General features: G+C 34.5%; 2 protein-coding genes and 3 long non-coding RNA genes across 8 annotated transcripts; 2 read left to right on the top strand and 3 right to left on the bottom strand.

Annotated features, from left to right (window-relative positions):
- The first annotated feature begins 16 nt into the window (after window positions 1-16).
- On the top strand, window positions 17-13,195 carry LOC144004902 (uncharacterized). Of its 4 annotated transcripts, XR_013279460.1 has the most exons (7): window positions 17-399; window positions 471-578; window positions 2,308-3,146; window positions 3,522-3,623; window positions 3,702-3,782; window positions 11,592-11,686; window positions 12,979-13,195. XR_013279460.1 is itself a non-coding variant. In XM_077502582.1 (4 exons), the coding sequence occupies exons 1-3, from the start codon at window positions 276-278 to the stop codon at window positions 2,397-2,399; spliced, it is 324 nt and encodes a 107-aa protein (XP_077358708.1). In that variant the 5' UTR covers window positions 203-275; the 3' UTR covers window positions 2,400-2,444; window positions 3,064-3,333. The 4 variants fall into 4 exon arrangements, 2 of the variants coding, with proteins under 2 accessions (XP_077358708.1, XP_077358707.1); XR_013279461.1 differs by lacking the exons at window positions 3,522-3,623; window positions 3,702-3,782 and having other exon boundaries at window positions 92-399; window positions 2,308-2,444; window positions 12,979-13,178; XM_077502582.1 differs by lacking the exons at window positions 3,522-3,623; window positions 3,702-3,782; window positions 11,592-11,686; window positions 12,979-13,195 and having other exon boundaries at window positions 203-399; window positions 2,308-2,444; window positions 3,064-3,333.
- LOC144004905 (uncharacterized) lies at window positions 3,971-5,249 on the bottom strand. Its single transcript, XR_013279463.1, has 3 exons — window positions 5,097-5,249; window positions 4,910-5,020; window positions 3,971-4,144 (listed from the first exon to the last, which is right to left on the bottom strand). It is a non-coding gene; the product is annotated as an uncharacterized LOC144004905 (long non-coding RNA).
- On the bottom strand, window positions 6,829-7,581 carry LOC144005052 (uncharacterized). Its single transcript, XR_013279489.1, has 3 exons — window positions 7,527-7,581; window positions 7,357-7,458; window positions 6,829-7,075 (listed from the first exon to the last, which is right to left on the bottom strand). It is a non-coding gene; the product is annotated as an uncharacterized LOC144005052 (long non-coding RNA).
- LOC144004903 (uncharacterized) lies at window positions 12,106-13,874 on the bottom strand. Its single transcript, XM_077502583.1, has 4 exons — window positions 13,462-13,874; window positions 13,266-13,327; window positions 13,055-13,180; window positions 12,106-12,279 (listed from the first exon to the last, which is right to left on the bottom strand). The coding sequence occupies exons 1-4, from the start codon at window positions 13,482-13,484 to the stop codon at window positions 12,182-12,184; spliced, it is 309 nt and encodes a 102-aa protein (XP_077358709.1). The 5' UTR covers window positions 13,485-13,874; the 3' UTR covers window positions 12,106-12,181.
- Window positions 13,875-14,660: 786 nt separating this feature from the next.
- Window positions 14,661-16,087, top strand: LOC144004906 (uncharacterized). Its single transcript, XR_013279464.1, has 3 exons — window positions 14,661-14,919; window positions 14,996-15,121; window positions 15,914-16,087. It is a non-coding gene; the product is annotated as an uncharacterized LOC144004906 (long non-coding RNA).
- The last annotated feature ends 2,379 nt before the right edge of the window (window positions 16,088-18,466 follow it).

The following is an 18,466-nucleotide window of genomic DNA, read 5'->3' as shown; positions in this document are numbered from 1 at the left end:
CGCCGACAAAGTATTTGTGTTCAATTGCTACCAAATAGTTTCAGTTGTGAAAGAGAAAGACAGAAGAAAAGTATCAGATGACCTTTGAAAAGCTTGGAATCAAACATTGCTTCATGCTGTATTGATTGACGCAATATATTGCAATATCATATGTTTATTTTATTTTATTTGCCAGTTTTCCTGTAGCACATGCATGTGTGCTGTTGTATAAGAAAGTCGTTTCCTGCCAATAACCGGGGACAGAGTTCATCTTAAAGTGGCGTTTATGCCAGGTTATGAAACGTTTTGGGGTAGGAAGGTTGCAAGTGGAGGCGACCACGACAATCCAGTCGGATTCTCGATCAAACGACATGAAGACCGTCCTTGTTGCTCTTCTCGTCTTTGTGCTGGTCAGCCAGGGTGAGTTTCGTTCTTCATTCACACGAAAGCGTGTTCAGTTGTGTTCGTTAAAAACGTGTTTCTTTGTTTAGGCGAGGCCCTGACGTGTTACTGCGAAGGAAAGTCGGCTTGTTTTGAGCCGTTGGAGACCTGCAGGTACAACGAAGTCTGCTCCAAAGTTATGTTTCAAGTCGATTCCTGTGAGTATTTTGTTCAAGTATTGTCATACGTTGTTGCCTCGTTAGTTGGCCGTTCGATTATTGCGGCTTCACACGGTCACATATTTTCATTAGGGACTATAACTTGGGACACTTTTATCTTTCTGTTTTGTGCGTTTTCTTGCCATTTTTCGACCAGTCAAGAAATGTCCGTTTTTAATTTTCTTATATATATATATTATTTTTTTTCCCCACGCTCGTAGCATCAATTTCCAAACATTCCCTAGAGCTTTATTTATTTTTTTCCACTTCATTTTTCATTTCATTTTTTGTCATTTTTTTCATTTATTTCAGTTTTTCTTTTCATTTCATTTTTCATTTCCATCCATCCTAACCATTTTCTTGAACGCTTACTCCTCACAAGGGGTGCTGGAGCCTATCCCAGCTGGCTTTGGGCAGTAGGCGGGGTACATCCTGAACTGGTCGCCAGCCAATCGCAGGCATTTTTCATTTTGTTTATTAATTTTCAATTTTTTCATTGTTTAAATTTCATTTTTTATTTCATTTTTTTCTGTTTTTAATGTATTTTGTGTTCTTCGTTTTATTTTTCATTTCATCTTTTAATTTTAACTTTTTTGTTTCATTTTTTTAAGTTTCATTTTTCATTGATTTAATTTTTCATTTGTTTTTCTTTTCATTTTTTTATTTCATTTTTTCATTGTATTTTTTTTCATTGTTTAAATTTTATTTTTCCATTTCATTATTCATTTCATTTTTTAATTTTCATTTTTTTTCATTTTATTTTTTAATTTTCATTTTTTTCATTGATTTTAGTTTTTAATTCAGTTTTTCTTCTCATTTCATTTTTCATTTCATTTATTAAATTTTATTTTTAATTTAATTTTTTACAGGTTTTAATGTATTTTTCCTTTTTTTATTTCATTTTTTCATTGTATTTTTTCATTTTATTTTTTTTCATTGTTTAAATTTAATTTTTCCATTTCATTATTCATTTCATTTTTTAATTTTCATTTTTTTTCATTTTATTTTTTAATTTTCATTTTTTCATTGATTTTAGTTTTTAATTCAGTTTTTCTTCTCATTTCATTTTTCATTTCATTTATTAAATTTTATTTTTAATTTAATTTTTTCCAGGTTTTCATGTATTTTTCCTTTTTGTCATTGTATTTTTTCATTTGATTTTTTTTTCATTGTTTAAATTTTATTTTTCCATTTCATTATTCATTTCATTTTTTAATTTTCATTTTTTTTCATTTTATTTTTTAATTTTCATTTTTCATTTCATTTATTAAATTTTATTTTTAATTTTATTTTTTCCAGGTTTTCATGTATTTTTCCTTTTTTATTTCATTTATCATTTCATTTTTAATTTTCATTTTAATTTCATGTTTCATTTTATTTTTTTCATTCAATTTTTTCATTTCATTTTTCATTTCATTTTAATTTTTTTTTTCATTTCATATTTCATTTTATTTCATTTTATTTCACTTTTTAATTTGATTTTTTTAGTCATGGCAACAAACATTTTTGTTTTTTTTAAACGATCCCTTTTTCTTTTTTTATTTAAAAAAAGGTGAATTTTTCCATCTCCCTAAAAAATATTAAAATTTCACCTCGTGAAGATTTCAACCGAGAGTGACAGCTCTAAGCTGACGCGTGGCCGAATGAGAACAAATGCTACCGAAATGATGTCTGCTCCCTGTATTGTCATTGATGTGGTTTTGTTTTTTGTTTTGTTTTTTGCCCGCAGCAACCACCTTCATTAAAGGCTGCACTTGGAAGAATTACTGCAGCCTTTCCGGCACAAGTAGCTGCTGTGAGACCGACTTGTGCAATGTATAAAACTCATATTTACAGCACATACCTCCACGGATGAATAAAGGAAACGTAGGTGGACTTTTCTTTGGCTTTGTCTAATGTGCTTTTTTTTTTTGTTTGTTTTCTGTACTTATTCCAGGTTAAAGGAGTTGGTCAGTTCGTTTGTTAAATTTGATTTTGGTGGGTGGGGTTTTCGTACAGTGCTGCAAAAAAATGTCACTTAGTTGAGTGGAAGCCAAATTTTGCAAATACTGGATCCACAAAGTCCACCTCACATAATCAAACACTTTTTTTTTTTTTTTTTTGTAATCTTAACATAATATTTATGTTTCCAATGTTTGTTGTGTAACTTGGCTCATCACGTCATGTTTTCCTGAGGCTGTCTTGAGTTTTCTGTTCCATGTGCAAGTCTGCTCGTATCGATTCCATTTATTTTTTTTTTTTTGATGTTTTTGAGGTCACTAATTGCTAATCAATATTTAGAAAACTATCCGGATTGTAATTCTCATTCTTCGATCTGTATCACCTGCTACTCGTAATATTTAAAATTATTTCATGTCTCTATGAAGGGGGGAAGGCGGATTGTTTTGGTTTCCAAGACACAAATGAATGTTGTTTTGTATTTTGTTTTTATTTTTTAATGTTGGTATTAGTTGGTCTTAAATTATTTTTATTTTCTACTACTCAGTCTGGAAACCATCTGTGCCTGGAGATTTCCCCCCCACTCCAGTCTCCCAATTGCAGATTGAAATTCTTGTTTAATTATTTTAGGTAATTATTATTATTATTATTATTATTATTATTATTGTTATTATTATTATTAGCTGGGGACCATTCCTTACATTACTTTATACTGCAATTTTTGTGACACGGTCAACAATGTTTTGCAGTAGATTCTGTTCTTTCTTACTTTTAGATTTTATTATTTTTATTATTAAAATTATTTTTTATTATTGTATTTATTTATTCATTAATTTTGATTATTATTTAAATTATTATTATAGATTTTATTTTTAGATTTTTAGCTCTTTCCTTTCTGTGCGTAAGAAAGTCATTTCCTGACAACAAAAACAACAAAAAAATGGGGACCAAGGTCCATATTAAACTAACTTTTGTGCCATATTATGAACATTTTGGGTTGGTAAGTTTCCTACAAAGGAGGCAGGACGGAAGATGATTTCCAGTCCAGCTGGATCGCTTGAAAAACGATCCCTGTTGGTCGTCTTCTCTTGATGCTCATCAGCCAGGGTTAGTATGTCGAGCTTCGTTCACACCAAAAACGTGTTTAGTTTTGTTTATTAAGCAACATTTTTTTTTCTTGTCAAGGTGAGGCCCTGAGGCGTTACTCCAGAGGATGCAAAATAAAATGCTAACATTCCTGCCACCTGGAAGGATGTGTGACGTCAGGTAAAAACGTTTATTTATTTATTTTATTTTATTTTTTTTATTTTTTTTTCACCCTGGGAAAAATAATTCATTGCACATAAGCACAGATGAATTGTGTACCTTCTGCCATCTGGTGGAAGAGCATTTCATTGTTCTACTTGTCACTTTACATGGCTGAGGTAGATCAAACGAAATCAAAAGAGCAAACATTTAGACAGTCAAAGAAATCTTTTTATTCATCATCCATTATTAAGATAAGTAGCGAATGTGAAACGTTTATCTGTTGCACAAGTCGGTGGTGCAGCAGGCCGCTGTGGCGATGCCGGGCCTGTTCATCAGCTGGCAGTCGTGCAACGAGCTGCAGCCTTTAAAGTAGCTGGGAGCTGTGGATAAAACAACCAAAAACAAAATACACACGTCAATAGCAGCGCAGGTAGCAGCAGGCCACTTTCTGCATTGCGGCGTTTGTCATCACTGGCAACACGAGAAAACCGTGTTAAGATTCGTTGGGCCACATACGACATATTGTCAACAAGATTTTGAGTTGACATCCTCTTTAAATGTCTTTGACAGGTATTGGTGGCCTTTGCAAGTACCTGATACCTCAAAATAAGTTTGGTATCGGTACTTGCCCATCCCTAAATAACTATTAATTTATTCGTGAATGAAAAAACATGGAAGCTTCTGACTATAACATAGTATTTGGAAGACAATGTTTTTCTCTGAGATTAAAAAACAAATGATCAAAATGGAGTTGTTGTTTTTTATAGATAAGGGAATAAAAGCCTATTATGAAAATGCCAGAAGAAGAATCACTCTTCCATGGATAAAATCCCAAAAGGTTTTTTTTCCACAAAAAAGGGGACATACAAAAAAATATTTCCATCATATAACCAGGATAAAATCACAAGCATTACAGGAAAAAAAAAGTTATCACGGTTTCAATTATATTCTTGACAAAAATAGCTATAATTTCAGAAAATAAAAATTTTGCTTTAAAAATATATATTTTTTTAGAGAATAAATAGGCATACCATTACCAAAAAAAAAAAAATCTAAAGTCATCTTTTTCACAACAAAAAAGTCCTAATCTTTCGCCGATGATAAAAAATTCCATTTTTGCCAGAAGATGAATCCGAAATACTCACGGAAGCCAACAAGAAAGATGACGCTGGCACACGCATTGTCGAAAATGCTGCAAGTCTCCACCGAATGTTCACAATGACGCTTTCCTCCGCAGTGGCACCTTAGCGCATCACCTAAACAAAGATCTATATGTTTTCAAGAAGCACAAATCAGCCGTGCAAAAGTATGAACGAAGCACGACACCCTCACCTTGGCTGAGCAGCACAAAGACGAGAAGAGCGACAAGGACGGTCTTCATGTTGTTGGTTCGAGGATCCGATTGGATTGTCCTTCTTCCTCGACGTGGCCTCTTTTATATGCAACCTTCCTCTCACTAATTTTCCCGATATGGCGCATAAGCCAGGTTAATATTAACTCCGTCCCTGTTTTATCCTAAAAGAACTTTCTTGCACAATAGTACACAATCGTGCGTAAGGTAGAAAAATACAACAAATCCGTTGCAACATTGTTGAAAAAATACAGCATGAAGCAGTGCAGGGATGATTCACAGGTTTTCAAAGGTCACCTGATCCTTTCATCTTTAGTACTATTTAACTTTTGCTATTTGGTAACAATTGGACAAAATGTCTCAGTGGAGAAAAAAAAAGACTTTTGAAGGGACCTCTGGAAAGGATCGAATTGACCCATAAATAAATTCTTCAAACCAAAATGGCAGATTTCCTTTGTGGGTTCAGGCTGGCTGGATTCTTGAGACTGTTTTTGTGATGATACACATCATGCCTACCAAATTTCACAAAACTGGCTTCAGGGACTACATTTTCTTTTGAAAGAACTCTGGTTTGAAAAACAAAAACTAGATTTCCTGAAATGGAAATCGGACATAAGAAAAAAAAAATACAGTTTTTGTGTGTTTTTTTTGTGTGTTTTTTAGTATTTCAGATTTCCATTTGTTGTTTTTCAAACCAGAGTTCTTTGAAAGAAAATTTAGTCCCTGAAGCCAGCTTTGTGAAATTTAGTAGGCATGTATATCATGAGTAAACCACAAAAAAAAAAAAAAAAAGTCTCAAGAATCCAGCCTGAACACACAAAAAGGAAGTCTGACATTTTGGTTTGAAGAATTTATTTCAACTAGATAAAGTGAAATTTCTGCAGAAATTCCGTGGGAATACTGAAAATTGAGTGCTAATAAAATATTGAAGTATTTAACACGTGAGCCAACTTGGCTTGTTGTCAGTGTTATCTGAAAGTATCCTCCATTCATTTAGATGGAAAATTGGAACTAATGGAACTAATGATACAAGGCAACAATTATCTCATGATGTGACGATACCGCGATTATCCATATATTCGTCAGGTAATAAATCTACGATAATCTACGATAAAATTAATCATAAAATAATAATAATAAAAAAATAAAAGCATTATAATAAATAATAAAATATAAACCTAAAATAAAAGTTCACAGTATAATAAAAACAAGATAAATAAATATAAGTAATATATATAAATTTTAAAAAATAATAAAAAATACATAATAATAATAATAATAATAATAAAACTAAGCTGATGAGTCTTCTTCGCCTGAAGACTTGGGTCCATTTTGCCACCACTCTTATGAGGCACTCCCCCTAGTGGCCCGCCAAGTAATTGCTCAATAAGTCACGAACAATGGAGCCGCCGTTATAGCGGCTGGATATTCGCTACAAATATTGCAATACTTGCGTAGGTGCATCGATAATCAATCGGGAGAAAAAGTGTCACGATTTATCGCGGTATCTATATATCGTCACACTCCTAGTTTTGAAGTGTCTTATTGATTCATAAACTTGTCAACATAAAAAGACACCAAATCTGTTGTGCTGTTATGTGTATTTGTAATGTAATATATATTGTTTCTATTCTTTATAGCAAATTGTGTTGTCTTTTTTTTGTGTCAGAAAAGTAGCCTTTTGGCTAATTCGGGCTTTTTATTTTTTTTTTATTCAAAAATTGCTTTGCGTTTTATTAAATGTGTTTTATTAAATTGCACTTTCAACTAAATCAAAAAGTCCATAGACAGTCCAGCCATCTTTTTATTCATCATCCATCAAGGCAAGTAGCGACTGTCCTTCCAAAACATGAACTTTACATGAAGTTGCACATGTCGGTGTAGCAGCATTTGGTTGTGGAGACGCCGGGCCTGTTCATGCAGTCCGTGAACGAACCGCAACCTTTGCGAGAGCTATGGACTGTGGGCAAAAAAAATGCAGACAAATTTTCAGAAATCTAATAGAATAAAACTACAAGAAGTCTTTTTTTTTTTTTTCCAAGAAAAAGATGCAATTTTGACACAAATAAAAAATAAATATGAATATAAACATTTTTTCTTCCTGAAAAAAAGTGCAATAAAAAAAAATTATTATTTTTTTCCTTATCTTCTGTTGAAATATTCAACCCCCCCAGCAGTTCTGCCTGAATATGAATACGACATATGACGTGAATATGAAAACACTTGAACAAAAATACTCACGGTAGCCGTTTGTGACCGTGACACATACATCTTGGTAAACTTCGCATGTCTCCTCAAACGCAAAACAAGTATTTCCGCGACAGTGACACGTCAGGGCCGCGCCTAGACAAAGAAATGTGTTAGCCGAATTCGCACAAGTGAACACAATTTGGTGTGAACGACGCACTCACCCTGGCTGAGCAGCTCAAAGACGAGAAGAGCGACGAGGACGGACTTCATGTTGTTGCATCCGACTGGATTGTCGCTCGCCCTCGGCAAGGCCTTCTTTATGTGCAACCTTCCTACCAAAAATGTTCACAATATTGGCATCAAAAGCTAGTTTAATATTAAATCTTTCCTTTTTTTTTTCTTTTTTTTTTCTTTTTTTAAAAAGGAAATTACGTTCTTACACAATAGTACACAAACGTGCCACAGGTTAAAAAAAAATAAAAAATCTATTGCAATACTTTGTTGACCTTGTCACAACAAAAAAATCAGCATGAAGCAATATAATATAGGAATGAAGGTCATAATTTCATAATCTATCTCTCAATTTATTTCACAAGCATTCCACATGCATTCAAATCTTAGCATTCAGCTTTCAGCATTCCCATGCAATTTCTCCAGAAATTGCACTTTAGTTTGCAGCATAATTTTGTGATTGACCTGAAAACATGCAAGTCAGTTGCTGAGTTTAAAAAAAATGTTTAAAATCAAAGTTCAACAGCATTATTTAAATCAGATATGAGCTAGTAAAATTGCAGAAATGTATTTTTTTTTTCTATGTACCAGTATGAGTGTAATGAAAATTGTATATGTGAGTATGAGGATGTATTATTGTGTATACCTATTAATTTCATGTACATACGCTATTGGCAAATTACTATACGTGTCAAAGTGCAGTTGTATACACAAGCAGGATTACATACTTTCTTTTATTGAAATGTATTAATTTACTGTATATATATAATATATATAATAATGAAATAAGTCAAAAGATATCAATAATAAGGTGTAGGACTAGATAAGGTTTCAACTTCTTCGTACTCCCTTTGAACATGTAAACTATCACTAATCGTGGGAATGCTGAAGAATTCCGACATATGTTATTGTGATTTTTATTCTACACACTTTTTTTGCCACGTAACAACTGTAACATAATACTTCCAATTTTCCCCATTCATTTGCAATGGGACAGACATTGAACTTTTTTTAAGTATCACTTTCCACGCCCACTTCCATACATATAACTTATCATCATTACCAGGTGTCTGATACTGCTCGGTGGCGCAGTTGGTAAAGTGCATTGTCCAATTACCAGGAGGTCATAATTTCATAATGTATCTCTCAATTTACTTCATAAGCATTTCACATGCGTTCAAATCTTAGCATTGAGCTTTCAGCATTCCCACGCAATTTCTCCAGAAATTGCGCTTAGTCTAGTGATTGCAATATCGGTTTCTTCTTTCTTTAATTTTTTTTAATCTTCTACTTGTTTATGTTTATATGTCTATATGTCAATAAACAAACAATCAAACAAACAAACAAACTTACTTTGCCTTTTCAGGCCGGATTCTCAAACTTTTCATGTGGGTCCATGCATGATAGACAAATTTGATGTTGCTAGCAAGACCTTGAGTTGACTTTCACAAAAGCTTTAAAAGTACAAAATTATCCCAACATTCATTTCTTTAACGTAACCGTGACTCTTCTCACATTCGCTATATGGTGACATGACAGTGTGACACAATAGGAATGCTGAAGCATTCCCACAATATGTTATTGTGATTTTTATTCTCCACACTTTTTTGCCACGTAACAACTCTAACATAGTACTTCCAATTTACACTGTTCAAATTTCACCTAGCTGCAAAAAATTGACGCCTCCTGGGGTATATATGGCCTGATTCCACATTACTTACAGTACTCGAACAATTTAACGTTAAAGTTAAACTTTTCCTCATTCATTTTCAATGGGACAGACGAACTTTTTCTAAGTATCACTTTCCACGCCCACTTCCATACATATAACTTATCATCATTACCAGGCGTCTGATACTGCTCAGTGGCACAGTTGGGAAAGCGCATTGCCCAGTAAAACCAGGAGATTATAATTTCATAATTTATCTCTCAATTGACTTCATAAGCATTCCACATGCATTCAAATCTTAGCATTCAGCATTCCCACACAATTTGTCCAAAAATTACACTTAGTCTAGTTGCATAATATGATTGCAACGCCTGTTATTCCCAACTCCGCTTGAGAGTCATTGCAGAAGTGGGCGTCTTTACCGTCAGTTCGTCAACAAAACGGCCGACCGTCATTGACATCTTGATGGTCCACCTCTGCAAATGTTGGGATGATTTTGTACATTTCAACTTTTTTTTTTTTTTTTTTTTTTTTTTTTTTTTTTTTTTTTTAACGTCAACTCAATGTCTTTGCTAGCAACATCAAATGTGTCTCTCATGAGTGGATCCACAGGAAAGTCTCAACAAGAATCTGGCCCGAAAACACGAAGGAAGTGTGTCATTTTGGTTTCAAGCGTTTCGGGTCAATTCTGCCATTTTCCGGCGTCCCTTCAAAAGCCTCGACGAAAGTATCATATGACCTTTGAAAAGCTGGGAATCATTCCGAAATTGCCTCATGCTATATTTGTTGGGGACATGGTCGACAATGTTTTGCAATAGATTGGTTTTTTTTTTTTTAACCTGTTCGTGTACTATTGAGTAAGAATGTAATTTCCTTAAATCAAATGGGGAAAGAGTTAATGTTAAGTTAATATTAACAGGCTTTTTATGCCATATTGTGAACATTTGTGAGAAGTAGGTTGCATATAAAAGAGGCCACATCGAAGACGAGCGACAATCCAGTCGAATCTTCGATCCAACAACAACATGAAGTCCGTCCTCGTCGCTCTTCTCGTCTTTGTGCTCGTCAGCCAGGGTGAGTGCGTCGTGCTCCGTTCACAACAAAATGTGTTCAGTTGTGCTCATTCGGAACACATTTCTTTGTCTAGGTGAGGCCCTGAGGTGTTACTGTCGTGGAAAGTCTTCTTGTTTTGGATTTGAAGAGACATGCAGCTCTTTCCAAGATAGATGTATCAGCACCCGAGATGGCTTCTGTGAGTATTTACTACAAGTGCTTTCATATTCACATCGTATATGTTGTATTCATATTCACTGCAATTTCCAAGAATATTATTTTATTTTTTATTTTATCTTTCATTACCAGAAGATGAGGGGGATTTTTTATTTATTTATTAAATATTATTTATTTATATCTTTTTCAGGAAATAAAATGTTGTTTTTTTCATAATGCTACACTTTATTCTGGCTAAAAAGTTATATTTAAATTATTATTGGTTTTTAATTTGTGTAAAAATTGCATTTTTTTTTTTGGGGGGGGGGGGGATTCGACTGTTTTATTACATAATACTGTGCTCTCAGAAAAAAAAATCTGAAAATTGTATTCACAGACTGATTCTTCATTTTGAAAACATTTTTTGTGATTTCTTTTTTTTTTTTTTAAATACATGTATATATTTTTTGCCCACAGTTACCGTTAAAGGTTGCGGCACGTTCAGTGACTCCACAACTCGATGCTGCTACACCGACATGTGCAACTTTTAGTAAACTTCATGTTTAGGAATGACAGTCACTCCTTTCCTTGATGGATGATGAATAAAATGATGGCGAGACTATCAATGGACTTTTTTTTGTGTGCGATTTTTTTTTTTTTTTTTTTTTCAAAAATTTTTTTTCTCATTTCTTGCAATCAATTAGAACGGTGTTCGCAAACTGTTACTGTAAAATTGCGCATCTATTTGTGGATCTCAAAATCATATGTGAAAATCACTAATATATATTTGTGTGAATAATTTCGTGAGAATTCTTTACCCATATTCTCAGGAGGTTTTTGAAGTAGGGATGCAGACATGAGTGCAGACTGCAAATATCGGGAACCGATATCAGCCTTATTGTACTGTATCTGCCGCCCTCTTGTGGTCATTTTACGATCAGGAACTAAAAACATCCATGCCCAATAATAAGATGCTATTTCTGAAAGTATATGTATAAAACAGAAAAAAAGCTAATTGAAATTTGTCATTAATTTCATGCAATTTTAAGGGAAAATGCTACATTGTGTTATATTCTTTGTTTCAAATAATGTGTCATTGTTTTTGTGTCAAATGTGGTCTACTGGCTTCTCACTGAGAACTTTTTCTCCACAATTTTTTCCCCCTGATAAATCATAGACGCTTGCTTTTGAATAGATGGAAAGAAGAATGAAGATGAGATTGCAACCTCGAACCTCACAAGTTGACCACTGGCCTCACCATGCTGCTCACTGGCAAGTAGAAATCAATTTGTTGTTAACATGCAATTATATGCTTTTTTTCCCCTGCTACTTTCAAGTTGTATTGGTGCCTTTTTTTTAGGATCTAAAAAGCTTTGTTCACCTTGCAAAATTAGTTGCAGGGCATAAAATAGCCACTTAAATACTTGTAGCCATTAATCAGTAAACAATATCGCATACTGTAGAAGTAAAATGAGTGAAGTATTTCAAGGGAAGCATTCACAATTTAATAAAAAAAAAAAAAGTTCTTTAATAAATAAAATATATATATATATATATATATATATATATATATATATATATGACTGAAATGAATCTGTTTGCTGTCTGTGCCTCAGTTCAATAAAACTTAGTAGCTGACAACAATAAATGACCAACCCATTTTTTAAAATAGCACAAAAGACAAGCCCATAGAGAGTCAAATCATCTTTTTTTATTCATCATCCATCAAGGCAAGTAGCAACTGACTGTCATTCCCAAACATGAATTTTAACTGTTGCACAAGTCGCCGGTGCAGCAGAAATTGAAGGTGCCGCGCAGGGTTGCCTTTTGGCATTTATGAAACATAGCGCAGCCTTTAGGGTAATCTGTGGACAAAAAATAAATAAACAAATAAACATCAATACCAGTGCAGGAAGCAGCAGGCCACTTTCGAGACCATCGCGCTTGTCATCACACAGGTGAACTGGAGCCACAGCATGAAGTCACAATCGTCAGAGGGCAACTTTTTATTTTACAGAGAAAAATTCACATTTTTAGAGAAAGAAAATATAAGTGTACTATTATTATTAATAAAAGAATGTGGAATCTTCTGAGATTAACATTGTAGGTTTAAAACAAAACATTTCTTATGAGAATAAAGTTATTTTTTTTCTGAGAGTAAAATACAATTATCTAAATTGAGTCGTATGTTTTAGAGAAGAAAAAAGTTTATTATTATTATTATTATTATTATTATTATTTTGTGATTTCCTTTCCCCAAGAAGAAAAAACAGCCTTCCATTGTTAAATTGTATTTTCAGTGATAAAATATGCATAAGATGACAATAATCTTTTAATCTTTTTGGTTTGAGGATATTTAATTAAAATTTTCAATTAAAAAAAATGTAATTTTTTTTTTTAATTTACCAAAATAAAGTTGGATTTTTTTTTTTTAGTTAGAGAAAAAGCTGTAATATTACCAAAAAATGTAAACACTTAAAATATATATCCCCCCCCCCCCTCCCCCCCAAAAAAATAAAATATAAAAATCCTAATCTTCTGAAGTTTAAAAAACTGTTCTTTAGGGAAAATGCAATCAACCATCCCCCACCCAAATTTGTGCCTGCATGTGACCATGTGACTACAAGACATCCAACATACCTTGTGGGCGCAGATCTAAAGGGACGAGAGGTATGCTGGTGGAACACGCATTGTCTGGAGGGCTGCAGGTCTCCTCCGATCCTGGACAATCAGACTTTCCTTGGCAGTAACATCTCAGGGCCTCGCCTGAACAAAAAAAAAATAAAAAATCTTGTTTTAAGTAACACAACTAAACACATTTTGGTGCAAACGAATCTCGACGTATACTCACACTGGCTGAGCAGCACAAAGATGAGAAGAGCAACGAGGACGCTCTTCATGTTGTTGGATCGAGGATCCGATTGGATTGTCCTTCTTCCTCGACGTGGCCTCTTTTATATGCAACCTTCCTCTCACTAATCTTCCCGATATGGCGCATAAGCCAGGTTAATATTAACTCCGTCCCTGTTTTATCCTAAAAGAAAAGATAATCTGACTGGATCAGGTTCATATTAACAGTGTCCCCATTTTTTTTTCGGTAAATGACTTTCTTTCACAAGAGTATGCAAACATATTCTGAAGGTAAGAACGTAACGTAATAACCCATCCATTGCGACACATTGTTGACACACAAAAAAAAAACAGCATGAAGCACAAGCAGTGCCGGGAGGGTTACCAGTTCTTCAAAGGTTATTCGATACTTTTACTTTTGTCTTTAGTACTATATTTAACTTTTGTTATTTAGCTTTTGAAAAGACCCGAAAATGGCTGCATCAAACTAAAATGGCCGACTTGATTTGCGTATTCAGGCCGGATTCGTGACACTTCAAATGTCCCAATTTGAATCAAACCAAACTGGTACAATGGATTTTCACACGTGTGGTTGAGATTTTTTTTTTTTTTTTTTGTGAATCATAATCAAGCGAGCAAAATGTCATGTTGCTTACGAAAAACTGACTGCAGGGCTGAATTTTCTTTGAACAAACTCTTGTTTGAAATACAAAAATTGACTCTTCAAATGGAAATCTGACAAGAGACTTTACAAAAAACAAAAAAATATTAATAAGGGAATTGCAGACATATAGAGAAATAAACCTTTCACGCTTTGCTCATCCACACGTCTTTCTTTTGAAAAACACTTTAAAAGGACATATATATATATATATATATATATATATATATATATATATATATATATATATATGCACTTATTTTTTCCACTTAAAACACTGCTTGTGGGAGTATCGTTGGTTTTTGCACCCTCTTTTTTTTTTTTTCCACATGATGGCCCCAAAGAAGAAGAAAGCTATGTCTTCTCTCCTTGTTGGTCTTGCCAAAAGAAAAGCAGTTACCATGGAAATGAAGTTAAACATAAAAAGATCGCAGTAAGGAGAGACGCCATCAGTCAGATAGTTGTACAGCATATTATTTTTTTTGTGTCTGTATTTTAGATTTTTTTTTATGGAAGATATTTTGATGTAAATATTGACTTTAATGGGGAAATTCGACATAAGTTGAAATTCGTGTTACATCGCTCGCGTAGGAACGGAACTCCGACATAACGTGAGGACTCCTTGTAGCACAAAAGCCGAAAGTATCGAATGACCTTTGAAAAGCTGGTAACCTTCCCGGCACTGCTTTTTTTTGTGTGTCAACAATGTGTCGCAATGGATGGGTTATTATTTTCTTACCTTTAGCATATGTTTGCATACTCTTGTGAAAGCAAGTCATTTACCGGACTTACAAAAAAACAAAAAAAAACAACAAGAAATGGGGACACAGTTAATATTAACCTGGCTTATGCGCCATATTGTGAAAATTAGTAGAGGAAGGTTGCATATAAAAGAGGCCACGTCGAGAAAGTATTACAATCCAGTCGGATCCTCGAACCAACAACATGAAGACCGTCCTTGTTGCTCTTCTGGTCTTTGTGCTGCTCAGCCAGGGTGAATATACGTCGAGATTCGTTTGCACCAAAATGTGTTTAGTTGGGTTACTTAAAGGGGATTTCTTTGTTTACAGGCGAGGCCCTGAGATGTTACTGCCAACGAAATCCTAATTGTCAAGGATCGGAGGAGACCTGCAGCCCTCCACACGATGCATGTTACACCGGCACGCCTGTCATCCCTTTCGAGCTGAGCCCACAAGGTATGTTGGATGTCATATAGTCACATGCAGGCAGCTCTTTGGGTGGGGGGGAGGTTGGCTGCATTTTCCCTAAAGAATTATTTTTTTTTAACTTCGGAAGATTCAGACTTTTTTATTTTTATTTTTTTTCTTGGGAAAAAAATGCTGCTCTATATTTTAAGTTTAAGTTTTTTTTGTTTTTGTTTTTTAATATTACAGCTTTTTTTTCTATCTAAAAAAAATAAAAATAAAACGTTATTTTCATATTTCAAACAATTCCGCCATAATTACATCTTTTTCTTTAAAAATTAAACAAATCTTTTTCGCCAAAAAGATTAGAAGAGTCTATGCACATTTAATCGCTGAAAATACAATTTTCAAAGTGGAAGGTTTACTCTTCTTCTTGGGAAAACATCGAATAATAATAATAATAATAATAATAATAATAATAATAATAATAATAATAATAATAATAATAATAATAATAATAATAACAAACTCAATTTAGATAATTGTATTTTACTCTTAGGAAAAAAATATTCTGACAAAAATATCTTAAACCTGCAAATGTTATTCTCAGAATATTCCACCTTTTTTTATTGAATTAATACAACTATTGATAATAGTACACTTGTATTTGTTTCCTCTAAAAAATGTATTCTGTAAAATAAAATGTTGTCCTCTGCCGATTGTGACTTGATGCTGTGGCTCCAGTTCACCTGTCGCCAGTGATGACAAGTCTCGAAAGTGGCCGATTGCTTCCTGCACTGGCATTGATGTGTGTATTTTTTTTATTTTTTTTTTTGTCCACAGATTTCGAAAAAGGCTGCGCTGTTTTGAATGAATGCCAACAGGCAACCCGGCCCGGCTACACATATTCCTGCTGCACCGGAGACTTGTGCAACAGTTAAACTTCATGTTTGGGAATGACAGTCAGTCGCGACTTGCCTTGATGGATGATGAATAAAAAAAGATAGTTTGACTGTCTATGGGTTTGTCTTTTGTGCTATTTTAAAAACGGGTTGGCCATTTACTAACTTTTATTGAACTGAGGCACAGACAGACGACACACTAGGGGTGTTAAAAAAAATCGATTCGGCGATATATCGCGATACTACATCGCGCGATTCTCGAATCGATTCAATAAGGGCAGAATCGATTTTTTTTATTTATTTTTTTTTTATTTATTTATTTTTTTTTTTAGGATTCACACCTTGAGCATGGAAGAATGTTATATGAACGGAACATTAAGCCTTAATATTTTATTTTAATGCTGTTCAAACATGAAACAGATTACAACCTCTATAAGACTGAAATTTCAGATAAATAAATACATTTTCATATAAATCTTACACTCTACAAGCTTACTGATTAGTATTTTCTAAATTTGAATGAAAAAAAATCGCAACAATGGACTTATAAATTCGTATCGGGATTAATCGGTATCGAATCGAATCGTGACCTGTGAATCGTGATACGAATCGAATCGTCAGGTACTAGGCAATTCACACCCCTACGACACACCATTCATTTCAGTGTCCAAAGAGAACATTTGTGCCATGAATCGGAATCCCAATATGAGAAAAGTGAATGACTTAGACAGATCATTCAATCGATTGATCTGTTTTCATACAGGGCTGCAAAAATTCCAATTAAAGTTGAGAGGAAGCCAGATTTTTGCAAATGTATAAAAAGAAAAAAAAAAAGTCCACCTCTTTGAATCAAATAAATACAGGGAATCCTCGAGTCACACTCGACCTAAGGAGTTTCAACTTTACAACGGTTCGGTCCGCCATTTTGGGTCCTTGTTTGCCACATAGCGCAGTGTTTCCCCTCATCCGCTATTTAGCACTTAGCTAATGCTAGCGCTTGTGCACTTGTGGGAGTATCTTTAGCTTTTTCGCCGTCTCTTTTTTTATTTTTTTTTCCCCCACATCATGGCCTCATAGACGAAAGCGACATCTTCTGTCCTTGTTGGAACAGCAATTACCATGGAAACGAAGCAAAAACATAAAAAGATGGTGATTGGCAAAGATTTGGGCTTCACTCGTATCGTCATACAGCAACTTATTTATTTATTTTTGTGTATTTTACATTTTTTATGCAAATTATTTTGACGTAAATATTGACTTTAATGGGGAAATTCAACTTAAATTGAAATTCGGGTTACATCGCTCGCGTAGGAACAGAACTCTGACTTGAGGACTCCCTGCAGTACTAAAGACGAAAGTATCGAATGACCTTTGAAAAGCTGGTGACCTTCTGCTTCGGGCTGTATTTGTGTGTGTGTGTGTGTGTGTGTGTGTGTGTCAACAATGTCGCAATGGATGCGTTATTTTCTTACCTTTAGCATATTTGTTTGGATACTCTTGTGAAATAGTCAGTTACCGTCCTTAGCACAAAAAAACGGGGAAACAGTTAATATTAACAAAAAACGGGGAAACAGTTAATATTAACCTGGCTTATACGCAGTGTTGCCGGTAACGCGTTACTTAGTAACGCGTTACTCAAAAAAGTTGCTTTACAAAGTAGTCTGATTAAAGTTACTGTCCAGAGAATCAATGCGTTACTCCACATTTTCATGAAGAAGGCAAACTATCTCACTGTTGTAACAGTCACAAACAACTACTGCTAACTACGAAGATGAGGCAGAAGTCATTGATCACCACACTGAATTCAGCCATGGTCTGGTCATGAATGGTTTGCACATTCAAAACAAAAGTGATGATACTTTTACTACTAGTTTTATTAACCAACAGGCACACAACACAACAAAAAAGTGTGCATTATGGACCATAAAAGTGGTAAAAAAAAATTTTTTATTTCCATCCTCAACTGGTCCGTGAAGCATTATGGGATGAGGTCGTCTCCGCCCTCTCGCCAGGGGGAGTGACGTCAGACAAGTTAGGTTTTCAGTAGGGGTGGAACAAAAAAACGATTCGACCGAACCATCGTTCGTCAAGGGGAGCTAAACGACCGTATCGGTTGCGAGTGAGGCTTTATGGTTTTCATAACAATAGCAAGAGTTCTGCGCCGTGCTCTACTTGTTTTGTTTACATTTCAGTAGCATCACCATTCAAGCTACTTCCGTGTTTCCGTGCTCGCGACACGGCGCGCGCGCGCGCAACGAGTGACAACATACAACTGGAGACAGTTAGCAGAACCGTACATCTCGGTATTTCCCATGGCTATCGAGTCCTCTCGGTGCACTTGTATGTCCCGGGCCGGCGTTGGTACTGCGCGCGAGCCAAAAAGAACAACTCCCGTGACGATCCAATGCATGGATTCAAACGACACAGGTATGTCCCACAGCCAACACACCAGCTAAGCTAAAAGCACACTGCAAGTATCTCATTTCTCAGTTTG

Source organism: Festucalex cinctus, chromosome 17, assembly GCF_051991245.1.
Source record: "Festucalex cinctus isolate MCC-2025b chromosome 17, RoL_Fcin_1.0, whole genome shotgun sequence".
Classification (NCBI taxonomy): domain Eukaryota; kingdom Metazoa; phylum Chordata; class Actinopteri; order Syngnathiformes; family Syngnathidae; genus Festucalex; species Festucalex cinctus.
The sequence above is the reverse complement of the archived record's forward strand: the minus strand, read 5'-3'. Positions and strand labels throughout refer to the sequence as shown.

What these genes read in the sequence shown, in the direction of transcription:
- LOC144004903 (XM_077502583.1), bottom strand. Translation starts at nt 13,484, where the DNA reads ATGAACCTGATCCAGTCAGATTA. An exon ending in AACCTGATCCAGTCAGATTA is followed by an intron (nt 13,328 to 13,461) that starts TCTTTTCTTTTA and finishes CCAATCGGATCC; the next exon opens with TCGATCCAACAACATGAAGA. An exon ending in CTTTGTGCTGCTCAGCCAGT is followed by an intron (nt 13,181 to 13,265) that starts GTGAGTATACGT and finishes TTTTTTGTTCAG; the next exon opens with GCGAGGCCCTGAGATGTTAC.
- LOC144004902 (XM_077502582.1), top strand. Translation starts at nt 276, where the DNA reads ATGAAACGTTTTGGGGTAGGAAGGTTGCAAGTGGAGGCGACCACGACA. An exon ending in CTTTGTGCTGGTCAGCCAGG is followed by an intron (nt 400 to 470) that starts GTGAGTTTCGTT and finishes TTCTTTGTTTAG; the next exon opens with GCGAGGCCCTGACGTGTTAC. An exon ending in TATGTTTCAAGTCGATTCCT is followed by an intron (nt 579 to 2,307) that starts GTGAGTATTTTG and finishes TTTTGCCCGCAG; the next exon opens with CAACCACCTTCATTAAAGGC.